This window comes from Aspergillus nidulans, chromosome III (genome assembly GCF_000011425.1).
Source record: "Aspergillus nidulans FGSC A4 chromosome III".
In the NCBI taxonomy this organism is placed as follows: Eukaryota; Fungi; Ascomycota; class Eurotiomycetes; order Eurotiales; family Aspergillaceae; genus Aspergillus; species Aspergillus nidulans.
The window spans coordinates 3,255,233-3,272,105 of record NC_066259.1 but is presented as its reverse complement, the minus strand read 5'-3'; the positions used below and the strand labels follow the sequence as shown (position 1 = coordinate 3,272,105).

The following is a 16,873-nucleotide window of genomic DNA, read 5'->3' as shown; positions in this document are numbered from 1 at the left end:
TCCCATTCTAGCTCTAGTTCTATCGGTACGATGGGGAAGGCAATGACCATGTCCATCCTCGAGTTCATCGACCGCTTGAACGTAATGTAAGGAATATGTTTCGGCATGACTATAAAAGATAACAAGCACTATTCTAGCTTCGAATTCATTGCAGGAGATGACATGTTTTCCACTCCTTTCTCATTCGACAAGGATGGTAGGAACGGAGCTGAACAGACCCTCTACTGGAGCCTTCCAGCCATTAATAGCTCACCCCGACAATCTTATACATTTGAAAACCATTTTTAGAAGAGTAAATGAGGGTCAAAGCAATGTTGGTGCATTACTCCCAGCCAATTATCCTAATGGCTGACGAGGTCTGCACCGTCCGCTCTCTGCCTGCCAAAACCATGTGTGTCATATCTTTTCCTGTACATAGCTAACCAACACTTCTAGAATTTCCAGAGCTCACATGCTTACTTATCTAACTGTCCTAGAAGCATTATTTGTGTTCTCCGGCGATGGACGATGCTGGCACATCAATGGCGCCGCTTCTCCGGCCGGAATGCCAGCCGGAATGAAACCTGGTCTCGTTCTCTAACATTAACAGTCAATCTCGTACCCAGTAGAAAAGCTCTGGACAACAAAGCTACAATTCAACATAGTGCTTGACGTCTATCCTTTGTCACCTTTTCGACGCTGATTCGGTTGGGTTTTTTGCATCCTCTGGTCATTATCGAAGTGTGATTGTTGCGAGCAGTGGGCACTTGAACTAACGCTCGGCCAGCTATTGATACCTGCATATTCGTTATCATCGAATTTAAACGGTGGGAGCAGAAACCACAACAAGCTGAGGCAGAGGATGCCGCCTGAAGGCCTGTTGGGAAGACGACTTCATGCGGAGAGATTCGCCCGTGATAAGATTTGCGGGTCATCCTTGGTTGTAAGGGCTATCGGGGAGAAATGCCAGTTGCCCATTCTTGTCTCCAAAAGGGGAATTGTTCATGGGATGCTTGGAAGGACATTAGCCAGTCGCCTGACCGTATTACTTCTATGTCATATATAAAAAGTGAAAGTCATCATTCATTATCCAAGTATTATACAAGAATTACAATTAAAAGATCCTACCCCCATTCCACTCCCGGACAAGTGCCCAGCATTCTGGCCACCCTATCAATCCTGTGCGTCATCCAGCCGCTCTCCGCACCCATCTTCTCCTCGCCGATCCTTGCATCACGTCCAAACGCGCAGACGCCATCCGCTCTCCTCACAAACCGTAGACAAAACCTGTCGCTCTCACAGAGCTTCTTGCACGCCTCTGCGGAATCCACTTTCCCCTTCTCCTCGGCTGCCCCATTATCCCACCCCCTTCGTATCCCATCAGCATCTTCTGAGACCATCTCCGGACGCGCCAGCGTATAAAAGATATCCCGCCAGAGCACTGGCTCCACAACGCCCTTCCGGCCGGCAATCCCCCGCTCGGCGCGTACCAGGTCCTTGATCTCGCTGGGGTCAAGGTGGTGAAAACTCACGGCCGGAAAACACCACATCCTGCGACCGTAGTTCAGCCCAAAGAACTCAATCTCCTTCGGCGGGGAAAGTTGCAGCAGCGGCCATGACCAGGTGAGTTCCACACCGGCCTGGCCAAGGAGGATGCCGAGAACACAGTCGCCAGCCCATTCGCTCTGAGTGATGGCATCCCAGTACCCCCGCTTATCGAGGATAATATTATTGGCGGCCTCGATGGCAGGCCTTGAGAGGATGAACCCGGATCCACCGTGCGCAAAGAGAATATCGCGGATCTGCATTTGGTTCCCCAGGTACCAGGGCTGGTTAGGATCGAGGGTCGACAGCCACGACAGCAGCGACGGGAGCAGGATATAGGTATCTGCTTCCATGAAGATATACCAGCGGGCCTCGGGCTGGTGGAAGACTCGCAGCGTATGAGAGATCATCGGAACGAATTTCCACTTATCCAGTTTCCAGCCGGGATTACTCTTCCCAAACGCCGTGGACTCTTCCCTGATCCCGCTCAGGTCAGTCTGCGTGAGCGCCTGGCGGCCCTGCTCCTGCACGCGCATATAGAGGTTGAAATCGGGGAGATTATGTAACGCCGACGATTCGTTATAGAGGACATCATGAACGGGGATATCGGCGACTTCCTCGTCGTAGTCGCTCCAGACAATATAGTTGGGTACGCAGCGGAGAGTCGTATTGCGGTGGATCGGCAGTTTGGTTTGGGACTCGGTGACCCCGGTCTTGAGCACGAGCACGATATTCTCCAGGCCCGGGAGAGGTGGGCAGTCGGCCGGGATCCGGCCATTGATAGAGTACGAGGGGCCTGAATTGGGATCGGTTGAATAGTGGTGGGGTCGTCCATAATAGTGCGTATAGGCGAAGTAGAAATGGCCAAGGAGGACGGCGGCGAAGAGCAGGAGGAGGCGGCGCTGCGCCCGCTGGGAGAGGGGGAACATTTACATTGATTGTTCGTGCGATACAGTTGTGAAGGTGAATTGAGTCTAGATGAGAGAAAAACAGCCAGTTTGACAGACCGACAGGGGAGAATTACTATTATAGCGGCCGGGGGGAAGTATCAGGATCGACGGCGTCGTCATCGTTGGCGTCATCCCACCCGAACCACCATCCATCGCCCACGGGCCAGTCCCAGTCCCGAACGCCGTTAGAACGAAGTTTAGAAAAAAAATTATAGTAAATTGTCAACACTACCAAAAAGTCAAGCTGCTATGCGGCCGCTACTCCGCCGCCAATACACCCCGGTACCGCATCTTCCCTTCCTCTAGCGTCTTCATGCACTCGTTGATCCCTTTCTCATTCATCGGATACCGCATCACGATCGGCTTTACCCCATGGAAAGCTGCAAACTGCAACATTTCGCGGTGCACCTGGCGCGCCGCCACGATGCCGCCCTGCACGCGCAGTCCCTTGACGAGCATCTCCTGATTGGGGATTGTAAAGGGCTTATCTGAGACCGTCAGCGGGCTGATGGTCGCGCGGTTGTCGAGGACGTTCAGGAACAGTTCCCATTCCGGCAGAAAACTCGTCGTGACGATCAGATTGTTAAGTTTGCGACTGGTCTTGAGCTCCTTGGCGTCCTTTGTTGCGACAAATTCCTTCGCGCCCAGCTTCATGGCTTCCTCCTTCTTTGAGTCGGTCCCGCTGAAAACGATCACGTAGCAACCCATCTTCGCAGCGAACTGGATGGCTAGATGGCCTAGCCCGCCGATTCCCACGATGCCGACGGTATCTGTGGGCGTGACCTCGGCGCCCACCAGGGCGTTGTACACGGTCGATCCGCCGCACATCAGGGGCGCAGCCGACTCGTTATCGAGCCCGTCCGGGAGCTTGAACAGGAACGCTTCGCGCCAGACCGCATGGCTGGCGAACGAGCCCTGATCCAGGTCTGCAAAACCGTACATTGCGCGCTCGGGGCAGAAGGTCTCGAAGCCAGACAGACAGTGCTTGCAGCGACCGCAGCAGTCGTGCTCGTAGCCCCAGCCGACCCGGTCGCCCTTCTTCAGGTCCTTGACATCCGGCCCGACTTCCTCAACGTATCCCACACCCTCGTGCCCAAGCACCATGTCGGCGGCCTTGTAGTGGAGGTCGGTGCCGCAGACACCTGAGTGGGAGACTTTGACGAGCACCCTGTCCCCCTCGAGGGCGGGTTTCTTGGTGGTGGATTCGATGACCCCCTTCTCGGATCCTTTGAAGACTTTGAACGACATTTTGAAATGCGATTGCTATGCTGTTAATGCTGTTCAATGCCGTGCGAGTTCGAGCTGGCTTTGTCGAGTTCTTATCGCATCTTTTCTTGTGATGTCACAGTTCCGGTTCATGATGACCTCATGCGGACCGAACCCAGCCAGTTCATTCCGGCACAACCGGCCCTGAGCTGCTAACGGCTGACAGGCGTAGCACTCCAGAGCGCGGCTAGATCTTTTGATCGACTAGTTGGGGGTTAAGGAGTGTGAGGTCACAATCCACGGTCGGGCAATCCCACAACCACATCATCATCCAGGCACCTCGACGACGCCGACGCAAAGCGGTTTCAAGAATCGTTCCAAGAATGCTTATAAACCATGGTGCATCCCTGGCGGGCAGAACCGACCGGTGCAGATCGCTCGTGCCAGTTGGACCCAACTGGACGGTGGCGGGCTGTTGCCATGTCCTTAAGGCAGTCATGAAGAGCATCATTCATGCGCCTGTAAAAGTCCAGAACATCTAAGCCTCCGCTGGCCAGACTTTCCTTTTCATTTATTTTCTTTCCATCCTGGCTGTGTGCCGCGTCATTGCCGTTTCATCATAGTGGATACCTGATCAGAGTTTATATGAACAGGCTCGAGAACGGGGACGGCATTTCGCATCGTAGATTGTGCTTGTGTTGGCTCCGGTGGCTCTGGGTCTTGCTAGATGAGCGGAAGTAGTGTGGTTTAAATCAGAGCCCGCTGGGAGGATGGCGGATTTGAGAATGCCCAAAGTGTAGGACAGCTCTGACAAGACTACGTTGCGGGAGGCACATCCTGTAGCAAATAAATACTCGAACACACGGGGACCTTGAAGGAGATGATGGCATCGAGAGCAGACTCAACATCACGCTGATTTAACAGCTGACAGCCAGTAATTTAGGCCAGACTTTGCTCTCCCTGTCTCCGCCGCGGCGATGCAGTCTTTTAATGTCCCAAAATGAACCCCCCGGCGGACTATTCCCGGCGCATAATGCGCGTACTTGGCCGAATTGGTCATGAGGTTCACCACAGAAGAGTCCATCACTGACTCTGACATCATGCACCAGCAGGTATCTGTGAGTATTTGGGCCCCGAAAGTCTCGATTGCACCAACATGTCCCGCAGCGCACGCCTGAGCGTAAATCTGTCGGTTGGTGGTGATGATCACCTGGACTGAATCCGCCTTACGGCGGCCAGTACACAGTTCACTGAAACGAGCAAACTCTTCAAGAGAAAAGTGCGGGTTTCCGAGTGAGACAAGGCCGACGGAGTCGTCTGCGGCAGTGATAAGGCCGTTGAGAGCGGAGAGCAGGTTATCGTCGGCGAGTGGAATACGCTTAAGCCCAGCTAGATCGAACTGCTTTGCTTCAGGTGTGATGCCAGAGATGTGGAACATGGGCGCAGAAGCCGTGGTCGCAAAGGCTGCACTGAAAGCTTTCAGGTCAGACCTAGTCGGATTCGTCGACTCCAGTCCAGTGATTAGGGGGATATTTCCCGCGACCACTGTTCCTACCGCGTACCCAAGCAGCGGGTAAAATACATCCTCCAGTGCCTCGTGCTTTTGCACAGTCACATCGATGCAGAGTCTCGGAGCGCGTTCCTCTGTAATCTGGACTCCAGCCAGCGGCGCCCTACCGGTAAGTGCGATACAGACGTCAATCAGGTCAGGGTACTTTTGCGTGCGTGCACCAAGGACACTGTTCGCGAACACCACAGCATTGGACTCCGCCCACCCGATTGTGTCGCCGGCACCTGGTGGAGAGTCTAAAAGGTACGGAGCGCAGGTAAATGTGCTCTCTGCACCCATGGCAACGTATGCATTCGCCAGGCGGTTGGCTTCGCTCGCCAAGTTCTTGTCAACGCCAACTTCACGCCATCGGCGCTGGTCGACAGAAATCGAGTTCAGCGTCGTTGGGATAGCAACGTGAGCGCCTTGGGAAAGAAACCTATGCGCAATGAGTATACTCGCCGGACCGGTGTAAATGCAGGCGTCGATGTGCGCGCGGGACACTGGGATGAGCTGCCGTGCGTCCTGGAGGTGCGCGTACTGAAGTAGGATCTCCATGGCCCGAGACGCAGCAGGACTATAGCAGCCATTTAGAATAGCCTTGTCCTGCTCATTGAGGTAAATGTGGCTTTCAGTGTCTGGTACTTGGGGTGGCGAGGCTTCGAGTAGCGGCAATGGCTCATCGCTTGTCAATAGCTCAGGGCCACGAACCGAAAGATACTTTTGATTTTCTATATCTTCAAACTGTCCCTGTGACACTCGATAAACGGGCAGTGATAGCCCAAGGAGCGTCCGGGCCACGATGACCCCCGTGGTTACGATCGCCTCGCTGTCCCAAAACACAAGCGCGGTAGGCGCAACTCGATTGACTAGGAGCTCTATAAGCACTAGACTTCCACTGCATGATCCACGAGTTGAAGGTAAAACAAGGACGCGATCCTTGATATTTTCGCCAAAGAGTGGGTGGTGGTGGTCGATAATGTCGCCAGTCGTCTGCTCGACCCCGCCCCAGAAGCTAAGAGGTACTTTAGAGTAGAGTATCTCGCCCGTGGCTGCGCCATGGACTATTGCCTTGCCATAAATTTTCATTCTGACGTTGTAGGATCCCGCTAGTTTTCAATGGGCTGAGAGGTTGCGACGTGGCGTCTGCTTCGTGCAAAAAGAAAAATGCGGGGAAAAAGAGGAAGCCACCAGCCGGATTCGAACCGCAAACCTCGTCAGAGCAGGATTCGGGCTAGCCGGTATGAGAGCCTATGTGGGATCAACCAGCAAGCGTATTACAAGTGCAACGTTTGGGAGGACAGTCGGATTCGAGCTATGGAGTCGAGTAGTTGCTAAATTGGAAGACGTACTTCTGAAGCCGGAGAATATTCATTAGACTGGTTCGACTGAAGAGTATGGTTGGCTTATTGAGACTATTGACTTTGTGAATGGTAAACATATATTTATTCTATGTAACAACAGCAGGGGTGATATTAATGGCATTCTACTTAATCCAACCACGACGCTTCATTTGATATAGTGAGTCGCAGACGGCTCAGTTGACATCTGTTATTCTTTTAGGTCTAGGCAGCGAGGACCAACGAGGACGAGGAGTCGGTGGCAACTACTTCTTGAACGGGAAGTGTAGTTTCATTATCTGTTCTAGGGGTACCTAGCAAACCTATCAACTTGCTCCATAGGGCATCTATGTACAGGTACGCTCCAGTGATCTGTTGACGGCTCTTTTTTCTAGAGGCAACAAAGGAGCAGCCACAAATCCTAAATTCTGATGTTCCTCGTAGATGTGGTGGTGGTCGTGATATGCATTGGTTTTTGACCAGAAGATAACAATAAGCTGGTAAGATGCAAAGCACGGGCTTGAAACAAAGCTAATTATTTCTTAATCTCAAGAAGAGTACCGAAATAAGATGATGGGAACGGAGGTCTTCCCAGGAAATGCGCGGGGTCAAAGAGGGACCTGCGACTGAAACCTAGGGGGTAGAAACAGAGGAGACATCAGGCCTAGGGCGGCTAACCGAACTGGTAGCAATGGTTGCAGAGCAGGTCTTAGACGGCCGTTAACTCTGACAGCGGAGTATGCGCAGAGCGAAGATCTAATCGCATATTGTCGCTCAACAGGACCACATAGCGCGCAAGCCAGCAATAAACCCAACACCCTGAAGCCCAGAGTCACAATATACTACAACGAAGAGAAGATACTGGTCAATTCAAGCCCTCGTAAGAAAATTGATTTAACAAATCTCTTTTACCTAGAATCATGCCCCGGCGTTCCCAGGCTCCTTGAGGACAAATTCTCCCAGTTTCTTGCGGTCAAGAATATCACCTTCCACGAGCCTTCCTGTTTCATTTACCGTCCCATTGACATTCTCAAACCGGACCAGAGTGGGTACATTGTTCACATTCCACTTCGTCCGATAGACATTTGAGAGATCTCTCCACCTGCAGATACTCAGCATGCGGGGTCGCGAGACTTGCGAAACAGGAGACAGAATAGAGGAATATGAAAAAAATAGTACATACTCAGGTTTCTGTCCCACCTCGACGAATGCAACGTCTGGGGACCCGGGGGCCGAGAAAACTTCCTCCAAATGCGGGATTGCAGCAACGACGTCGGGACACCATGGCTTGCCTGTATTTGGGTCGACCGAGGCGTGGAAGGAGATGAAGAACGTGGTAGCATTTTCTGAGTCTGCGGGGAGTGGCAGGAGTTCTGGACTGCTGGGCAGGTTGAAGGCTTTTGTGACTGGCATTTCGAAAATATTTTGACTTTCTCAAAGCGTACAAGAAATCTGCCAATCCCAAATGATTTGCAATTATGACTTCAGAGTGGTTGATGAAAGCAAGTGTTGTTTACTCTGATTTCAAGAAGGAAGTGGCGGAGGAAAGAAGCGGAAGACCAAGAAGGGGAAAGATTGGGGAAGCAGTTGGAGGCACAACGTGCCAGATCACATGACACCATCAGTGGGTGGGAAGGCGACATTATGCTCATAGGAGGAAGGTAAGACGCAATATAGTAAGGATAATTGTCTACTTCTTGCTTGGAGATCCACTATGACCGCAGAAGTCTTCGCCGTTGAGCTCCGACCTCCCGACCATCCCAACAGCACAGTTCTTCCCCACCAAACACCTACGTCTGTCTTCTCATAAACCGTGTGCTCGAAGATAAAGGGCCAAACGCTTGACAAAGCGCTCGAAAAAAAGAGGACTGAATCACCGTTTATGATTATTGGCGTTGGAGGTCGTAGAAATATTCCGGCTGCGTTTCTGGAGGGGCATTGGTATGTGTCGGATGACGACGTTTTCGAGGGGTCTTTGCTTCCAGTTGGACTGAGTCGTAAGCAGAAAGTCAATAGTTTGTCCGGATTGAGCTTTTGAAGGACGGTAGGTGAGCTGGTCTAGTGGATAGGGCTGGTTAGCAGTGTTTAACCAGCAATATGAGGGAGCTGAGGAGAGACAGGTTGTTGAGGAGGAAGCGGATATATAACCGTCGCCAACGGAATGAGGAGACTGGCGACGAGGCTCCGCGCCTTTGCGCGATGTTCGTCGCTACTGTCGAAGGCGCTCCCACGTATGTCTTCCTGCGTAGCTGATCACCCCACCTTCAAGACAGTAACGCCTCTCCTGCAGTGCTAGTCGTCGAAAAGTGACGGTCTCGTTGTGTAAGACTCTGTGCGATGTGCTCGAGTACTACTACTTGGTCAGGAGTAGTGCCCTCAGTATCTTTCTCGTAGCTGACCGCAGACTATATCCGATCTGAAAGTAGGATAACTCTGGCTAGAATCGATCACGCCCCTTAGGCCGTACTAATCATGGAATCTGAGAAAAAGCCTCACCGGCCATGTGAGATAACATCATCTTCTTGAGGGCCCCGAGCTCCGACTGCATGATTCTACTGCGTATGAAAGGAGCCGTCGCATCCTACCGCGAACTCGGTGACAACGGCAGGAAATGGTAGAATTCCGCAAGATTTAACCGTAATAGCAAGATTGTTCGCTGTCACAGAATTCGAGTGATTGTGTCGCCTGCCTGCCTTCGTACAGCTGGAGACGGACCTAGCTAATTCAGTCAAAGTTTCAGCGATTCAATTTTCAAACCGTTCTCAATCTACGTCGCCGCAGGATTGAGTCTTCTTCAACCAAAGCTCCGCTCAACCAGATCTCCGCAACTCCCTGCCGCGGGCTCCCCACGCTACCGGCAAATTGGGTATGGATGATAGCTCTGAGACTGTACCGTAAGTTTCGCTGATGGTGATCGAGGGCTGGCGTCGCGTAGTCCGTCAGCTGAGTTCTCACGGACGCGTTTGATATGCCCCGCGGCCGCGAAGCAGATGCAAGGAAGTAACTCTAAAGTATCAAATATCTATCTGAAGGGAGATTGAAATGCCCTCCCTCACAAAGACCAATACTTAAGTTGCACTGGATGCACCTGTGCCTGCCTCGAGGGCAGCTCTTTTTGCTTTCGCGTTTAGCCAGAGCCAACGATACTAACGACAATGTTCTCACAGTGTAAGTCTACTGAACAAATTTACTTCGGAGGTCAGCCGGAGTTCGAGTTGTTCGAGCTGTCGAGCCTTCACCTTTTCGGTCATGCCATTGTCGTCGAGCGCCACAGGGTGTCTTCTGCGCTAAGATTTTCAACAGGCAAAGACAATAGATTTCACTGATAGTCCCAATATGTAAGAGAGATTACAGTTATTAAGGCATCAACTGCATCTGATAGAGTATTGCAGAACTGGTGCATGAAAGGCAGCCCTGAGAGTTTGTGCACATTCAGGGATTAGGGGTGAAAGGGCAGGCGGTGTATTTTTAGACTTTGGCCTGAGGCAAAGACGCACTTCGGATTAACTTCATCTCTTTTATTCTACATACGTTTTGTCTATTCCACAAAATGGGGATCATTGACTTTATCATAGATATTATCCGTCCTGGTAATGGCGTAGACTATCCAAAACCAGGGGATATGGTCACCGTTCACTATCACGGCTACCTGTATGACCCGACTCGGTCGTGGAATCGCGGACGACGGTATGCTCGATGCGTTGCGTTGTTTTCATTTATTACTCTTGGAATACAGTTCATTCAATCAGAATCTTTATATACTGACTTATTGAAATTTCTGGGCAGGTTTGACAGCAGCATCAAGCGCGGCAGACCTTTTACCTTCCAGGTCGGCATGGGTCAAGTTATCAAAGGTTTGAGCTTCTACAATTCTTGAATGATTCTGAGACTAACTGTGAAGCAGGATGGGACATCGGAATTCTGCGAATGAGCTTGGGCGAGAAATCTTTGCTCACATTTGGACCGTAAGCCTTCTGTGTGCCTTGTCCGACATCGACTGACTCAAAACGAAATCCGCCAGACATTACGGCTACGGCGAAAAGTAAGCATCCGTCCATGACGAGTTGCAGGCCTAAGAATTCTTGCTAACGAAACGCAGAGGTGCCCCGCCGTTTATTCCTGGGAACTCAACGCTGGTGTTGTATGCTTTCCCGCATCGAGTCAGAATCTGCCGCTAACACTGTGCTTCCCAGCAACGTCGAACTCCTGGCTATCAACGGGAAGACTCTACAGTCTGATAGTTCCGAGTAGATAGGTACCTTTGTCTCGAAGCTATTGGAACTACTTTCCAACATCTTGTATTCTAGAATGGACATGACTCTGCCTGTACTGATTTGACGCGTAGCAATTAAACCGAAGTGGGCCAGGCAGGTGGCCAAGCCTGGAACAGACGGTCTTCTGCAGCTCTCGATGAGCGAGCCTCTCGCCCATTGGCTAGTGCGCATGTCTTTCACCTACCTGGTCAGATTGCTTTGCCACTTAGCAGAGCAGGTGCATGCGCCCCAGTTTAAATGTGACTTTATTCACTCTCTTTGTTATGATCCCGTATTATTTCAGCCTTTGTGCGTTTCCTCTGTGCAGGCCATATTATAACCCTAATAATGGTGCAGATTCTGCGCATAAAGCAGTGCCGCAAGGTCAAAGGGCTGGCTTTTAGATATTATACTCTTATGTTTCATCAGATAGTAAAGTAGCTTCGACAATCAATTAGTGATCCTCGACCTCTTTGTAGACAGTGATTGTTGGCCTGCCATAAACCCTGTCAAATCTAGACCTGTAGTAGATAAGGCTTAGGTTTGGACTATCTTCAGGTCAACTCTCGAGGCTCCTCAAAGGGTGGTGTGGTCGTAGTGACCTCATCAAGACAAACGGTCTGGTTATGCATTGAGCTTGCAAGCTAGAGGGAGCTTCACCTGGCCATCCCAGTATGGCTCTCAGAAATCATTGCAGAATGCCGCTCCTTATCTTCTTTGGTACCGGGCCATCCCTCGTTTCGAGTAGTCTGGTTTATTCCTGTATCGATTGTGCCTGGAAACGCCTCTCCACCAACCACCATGGCCTTTGACGCAATTATAATCACCGCGGCCCAGGAAGCAGTCTTTTCATGGCTAACCCTTGTGTTTCTGTTTATAATGCATCTTCCAACTGTTGTCCCTTCATCCTTTTTCTTCACCCACAGACCCCATCACACCCCTTGACATCGATCAGGAACTTTCTCCTTCACTCATCTATTCTGACAATTCTCTATCTTCGTTCTGTGTCATTCGTTCCTTGTGCCCCATTGCGCTGGAAAGCGAGAGGGACGAGGCAATTGCTCACAGCAGCCGTTAAATGAATATCTCCCTCCTAGTCCTCTCTTGCATCCACCGTCCCTTATCTATTCACTGAGCATATTAACTCTTGTTGTATCTTCGTCAGGGTGTACTGCTTCCCTCTGAAGCGGAAGCTTCTTCTCTGTTACTCTAACGCCCTCAGAACCTTATCCTTCCCTGTCGTGATCGGCCTACTAGTCACAGCTTTACAGCAGGACTCTGTTGTTTCTCCCCCAAACACCTCATACCCCATTTCACAATATTGCTTTTCAATCGCTAGTGGATAGAAGTCCATGCCGATAACAAAATCTATGGTGCAAAAGGCCAAGCGTGATCGGGCTGCGGCCGATGCTCAAGCTGCAGCGCAGATAACAAAGCCTTCGAGAAAGCGTCAGCGTGAAGCATACAATGCCGTTGAACGCGAAGAAAAGGGGCCTTTTCAGACTCTAATCAGAGAGACGAGATCCCAGACTAGGAAGCGTCGAGCCCAAGAGTCCGGGGTTGGGTCAAGTAGACAGGCGACTCCTCCAAAGCGTCAACAACTAGGCCAAGGATCAAAGGCAAGCAGAAGACGAACCGCTCCTCGTTCTTCAGGTCCCGCTAGCAGGACTAAGGGCTCACTGTCTTATGGTACAATCGCTGATCATCTTATCTAGGGAATCCAGGACTTTGAACAGAAAAAGAAGGAATATTCCAGGTACAAGCCCCCAGTCACCAGAAGCACCACGAGATCAACTTCTGTGGCACTTTCTGAGGCAAGGTTTAGCGAACAAGCACACCTTTCCAAACGTCTACCAAACGCCCAAACAGCCGAGCCAGATCCAAGGCAGTCAGCGCCGTCCACTTCTTTGCAGGCCGTCAGATCTACGACTCATAATCATGGGGAAAGTATCCGGACGGTGTTCCCCGAGAAGCCGGCGCCAAGTGACAAAAGTAATAATGCAACATCGAGGGGGGATCAGAAACAAAAGGATAATTGCAATCCTTCGGTATATCCTGCACATCATGACGAGAACCAGTCTCGAGTCCTAGCTGGCCAGACGATTTCGGCAATGACTAGCCAGCAGCCTGTGGAGGATCGCTTCGACATCTCTGCAGCAACTTCACAGATAGTCAGCCTATTCCCACAGTTTTATGGGCAGGGTGTCCCCACGGCATCATCCTTCGGGCTTTCAGTTACCAGACCCTCAACCCCCATTTTGACAGGATGCGGAACTGAGACTAATAATGCTACTACAAGCGAGATGGCTGAAAGCAGTAAATACGGACCTGATTCTGAATCCGAGTCAACTGAACCCACTCTTATCCAACGGAGTGCGGTTTCTGAGGCTACTAATACCCAGCTAGGCGCTGCTTCTGATACCACAGTAACGCCCGCAGCCTACTGTCGCAGGAGGAAGACCACTTGGAAAGACCGAGCGAGACTTCGAAAAGAAGCCCAGAAGAAAGCCAAGGATGAACTCAAGGCCAATAGAGGATACGGAGTGGGCACAAAGACGACCGCGTTTCTTCACTGGATACCAATTCCGAGCGATCGCAGCTACCTCCAAAAGATAGAATCAGCCCTCTGGCGCCGGAATTCGATGAAGGGTGAGAGGGGTAAAGGGAGAGGCTACCGCGATGCCTGGTGGTGGCATTTCGCGAACCATTACAAAATTCAGGCCGAGAATGTGTCATGCGAGCTAGACTACAGCGAGCTGATGCGTGCCAGCGCTGAAGCTTCGGAATTCAGTAACAAGCCAGGCCTAATGGATATGGGAGTGCCTACGTGCGATCGGTGTTTTGTAAGTCGGTTCCTCACTCTATTCTATATGTTCCGTAATCCTCTAATATACCCTTGTTCTAGTTTATGGGTAGAGCATGCAGAACTGACCAAATCAATGCGTGCATAAACTGCGTCAAGGCTTTTCAGCCATGCACCATGACGGAGAGAAAGCATCCTTTCACCAGAAGACAGTTTACCGGACAACGGTGGATCAACCATGGCTATGACATCAATTTCAACATCATTAAGAAGCGGACTGATGACCCTCATAAGCTCTTCTGCAACTGGGAAGACGTACCCCTGCCGCCTCCGCCCAGGGCTGGAGAGCTAGTTTACCTCAGGGGAAGGAGTCTCGAACGACCGGATCCTGATCAACCGAAAGCTGAGCCCTGCCTTCCCTTCGATAGGGCATACCAGGTGCCGGACAGGATCTACGAAAAGTACAATTTGCACGAAATAGACTGGCCATGGCCTCTACCGGACCCCTTCCCTGAAGGAGATGAGGTACGTCCTTCAACATTCACTCGAGGGGAATTTTGCACCGCTAACCTTGCTACCAGGAACCCACCGGTGAGACGCCGGAAGAACGTCAAAGACGACTTGCAACAAAGGCTGAAGTGGAAGAGAAGAGGGTCAGATATAATATGCGGCAAGAGGAGCGGCGCCAGAGGACTGGAAACGAGCAACTGCCTGGAACGCGCGAAAAGAGAGTTTACAGCATAGAATGGCAGAAGGCCCGGCAGAAACAAATGATGGCTGACTATCACCAGCGAACCAGGCACATGAAGGAATCAAAACGATACACTCGGGGAAGGTCCCGAACACAGTCGCGGGCTACAGCATCGATGGCAGAGACACGGCCTGATAAACAGCTAGAACAACAGGTGGAAGAGCAACTACAGAATGAACTCGAGCAACAAACAGAGCATCTACCACAGAACGCACAGCAACAAACAGATCAACGGCCTCCGCAAAGCCGGATGGAGGTAGCAGTTCAGCATGAAATTAACATTGAAATGGCAGACGCGATTAGCCAGGTCCAGGCGACAACCAATCAAGCAACCGAGCGCTCAATAATGGCTCAGCCGAACAGCGCAATGTCGTCTCACTACAGCATCCCGATTGACCCGACCCTCGAGAAGATGCAGTTCTATAACTCTCTCCATCCTGGTCAGTTCCAAACCAACACCAGATGCAGATCAGGCTTTCAAACAACCACCTATGAGAGGGCTCAAGCCCTGGGAAACACTAGAAGACAACGCCTGGATCAAGGGGGTCGGGAGAAAAGAGGCCAAACCAAGATGTTCGGTTGCGGAGAGCAAGAGAGAAGCGCCGCTACGAATGAATATGAAGCCACAAACGAGCGCACTGTTCAAGCCATTCAACCTGATCCCAACCCCGTCGCTGGATATGGGTATCAAGTCTTACAGCGAGCCTCTGGGGCTAACAAACCCCCCGCAGCCTCGACTTCAAGAATTACACCCTTCACGGCGCAGGCCTCATGGGACAACCCATATCTCGACCCGCCCGCCAAAGACACCGACGCATTCGGCTATTACGCGATTGCGCGAGTGGAAGCAGCCCCTGAGAACCTCTTTGGATACCCTGTTATTCCGGTGTCGAATGATTCCATCCATCGTCCTCCCAAAGAGGCGCAAAATGAGTGGCATATTTCAGACCCTAAGGCAGATACAGAGTCACCAACCCCAGCTCCTGCTTACCCGACTTTCACCATCCGAAATACTCAGCAACACAATAAAGAACACAATGATGGCAGCTCAGACGACGCCAAAATGGGCGGCTTCTAATGTCTTGACCGTCGAAAGTGATTTTCAGGTCCTTCACCTAAGAAAAAAAAAGCTCCTCAACACATCAACGTGCTAGTCGTCTTTCATGACGAGTCCTCTATTCTTTCGCATTCATTATCCTAGTCAATGCTCTTATACCAGTCTTGCAATTGTTCTACCATCTCATTTTGATCATCGTTATGGCTTCCTGTTTCTCTTTTCCAACCATCACCTCTCTCCCCTCACAACATTTTGTCAGTGTATTTCAGCAAGGTGCTCGGATCAGCTTCGGCCTCGGTTTAGGGTTCTACCGGCTCAAATTATCGGTACTTATTCTTGTCTTTTTTCTAATTTTGTTCTACATGTTCGGTGGGCTGGCTATTATTGTTCTGTACGCGAAGACTTGGTCCTCACGCCTATGAGGCTATAGATGTATTAGAAAAGAGAAAGAAAGAAAGAAAGAAAAGAAAGAAAAGAACTAGAGAAAGATAGGGAATTACTTCAAGAGCCGAGTCTTTCTTCCTAACAAATTGTCTTCGACGACGGTGGTACTGGATTCGAGTAGAAAGGGAGGCATACCGCTAAAGATTTGAGCGGATGATGTCAATTCTGCATGGCGATAATCATAGTTGCGTACGGAACTTCTGTCTATAACGCAATGAAACTTGCGAAGATGGGTTGAACAATTAGGACATGCTTAATCAACGCCCGCCTGTCCAGCGACACAGGACAGATTCGACTTTCTTTCTCTCGCCGGAAGCTATCTCCCCCTCAATGGCAGTGCGGTGCGAATAAGCTCAACTCATGCAGCATTTGACGAGTGGTTCTGGACGACTGTATCATCCGTGATTTGTGCAGGCGGTATCGACCATCCACCTGGCATATCAATCGTGTAGTATTCGAAATATTGTATGGGTTTGGTACGGTTGACACTGTGGATATCAGAACAATATTCAGCGATACTGTCCCCTTTACGGCTACTTGGTGCAGCGCAGAGTTAGGATTGGAAAGGAGAATGTGAAAATAACCTCAGCTTCAGCCAGAGGCTGCAACAGCGTTAGCACCCGGACGGGCACTTAGGGCTCGCTGCACACGGGTACAGCAAGTTGATGCCAATTAGATGGGGACATATCACGCTAACACCAAATGTTGCCTGATGATGCACAACTTGGTGCGACTTGCTTTTTGAAGTCTAGTTCACTTGCTTCCGCAATAAGCACAGCCACCGAGCTGAGCTGGAATTAGGGTTGGCGTCGGGTGTACCACGTATAAGCGGCCTTTGTCTAGCTACAGGATTGTTTCGGTCCAGGTTGGCTAGCTTTTTCAGCAAATCATCTGTCGCCCGTATAATCATCTCTCCATATGGCTTTTGCCCTTTTTCATGCTCCTAACAAACGCCATTATAGCTATTCTTTTCAACCCGCTACTTCGCACCTCCTC

The 16,873-nt window shown here is 50.8% G+C and overlaps 6 protein-coding genes across 6 annotated transcripts, besides 1 other annotated feature; 2 read left to right on the top strand and 4 right to left on the bottom strand.

The window, feature by feature from the left end:
• Positions 1-16,873: part of a sequence feature (contig 1.158 1..283337(-1)) that runs on past both edges of the window.
• Positions 1,104-2,469, bottom strand: ANIA_08627 (uncharacterized protein; the record flags this gene model as incomplete). The annotated part of the gene is made up of 1 exon (XM_676804.2): positions 1,104-2,469. The coding sequence occupies exon 1, from the start codon at positions 2,451-2,453 to the stop codon at positions 1,104-1,106; it is 1,350 nt and encodes a 449-aa protein (XP_681896.1). The 5' UTR covers positions 2,454-2,469.
• Positions 2,675-3,764, bottom strand: ANIA_08628 (NAD(P)-dependent alcohol dehydrogenase). The gene has a single exon (XM_676805.2). It carries the CDS (start codon positions 3,720-3,722, stop codon positions 2,733-2,735), a length of 990 nt encoding a protein of 329 aa, XP_681897.1. The 5' UTR covers positions 3,723-3,764; the 3' UTR covers positions 2,675-2,732.
• Positions 4,588-6,318, bottom strand: ANIA_08629 (uncharacterized protein; the record flags this gene model as incomplete). Its single annotated transcript, XM_676806.1, has 1 exon — positions 4,588-6,318. The coding sequence occupies one exon, from the start codon at positions 6,316-6,318 to the stop codon at positions 4,588-4,590; it is 1,731 nt and encodes a 576-aa protein (XP_681898.1).
• On the bottom strand, positions 7,488-8,068 carry ANIA_08630 (uncharacterized protein; the record flags this gene model as incomplete). Its single annotated transcript, XM_676807.2, has 2 exons — positions 7,753-8,068; positions 7,488-7,671 (listed from the first exon to the last, which is right to left on the bottom strand). The coding sequence occupies exons 1-2, from the start codon at positions 7,980-7,982 to the stop codon at positions 7,488-7,490; spliced, it is 414 nt and encodes a 137-aa protein (XP_681899.1). The 5' UTR covers positions 7,983-8,068.
• ANIA_08631 (peptidylprolyl isomerase FKBP2) lies at positions 10,120-10,820 on the top strand (the record flags this gene model as incomplete). The annotated part of the gene is made up of 5 exons (XM_676808.1): positions 10,120-10,256; positions 10,356-10,423; positions 10,474-10,534; positions 10,591-10,611; positions 10,763-10,820. The coding sequence occupies 5 exons, from the start codon at positions 10,120-10,122 to the stop codon at positions 10,818-10,820; spliced, it is 345 nt and encodes a 114-aa protein (XP_681900.1).
• ANIA_08632 (uncharacterized protein) lies at positions 12,175-15,454 on the top strand (the record flags this gene model as incomplete). The annotated part of the gene is made up of 4 exons (XM_676809.1): positions 12,175-12,511; positions 12,692-13,665; positions 13,728-14,150; positions 14,207-15,454. The coding sequence occupies 4 exons, from the start codon at positions 12,175-12,177 to the stop codon at positions 15,452-15,454; spliced, it is 2,982 nt and encodes a 993-aa protein (XP_681901.1).

Bases quoted from the DNA above. Each gene is read 5' to 3' on its own strand.
- ANIA_08628 (XM_676805.2), bottom strand. From the start codon at position 3,722: ATGTCGTTCAAAGTCTTCAAAGGATCCGAGAAGGGGGTCATCGAATCC.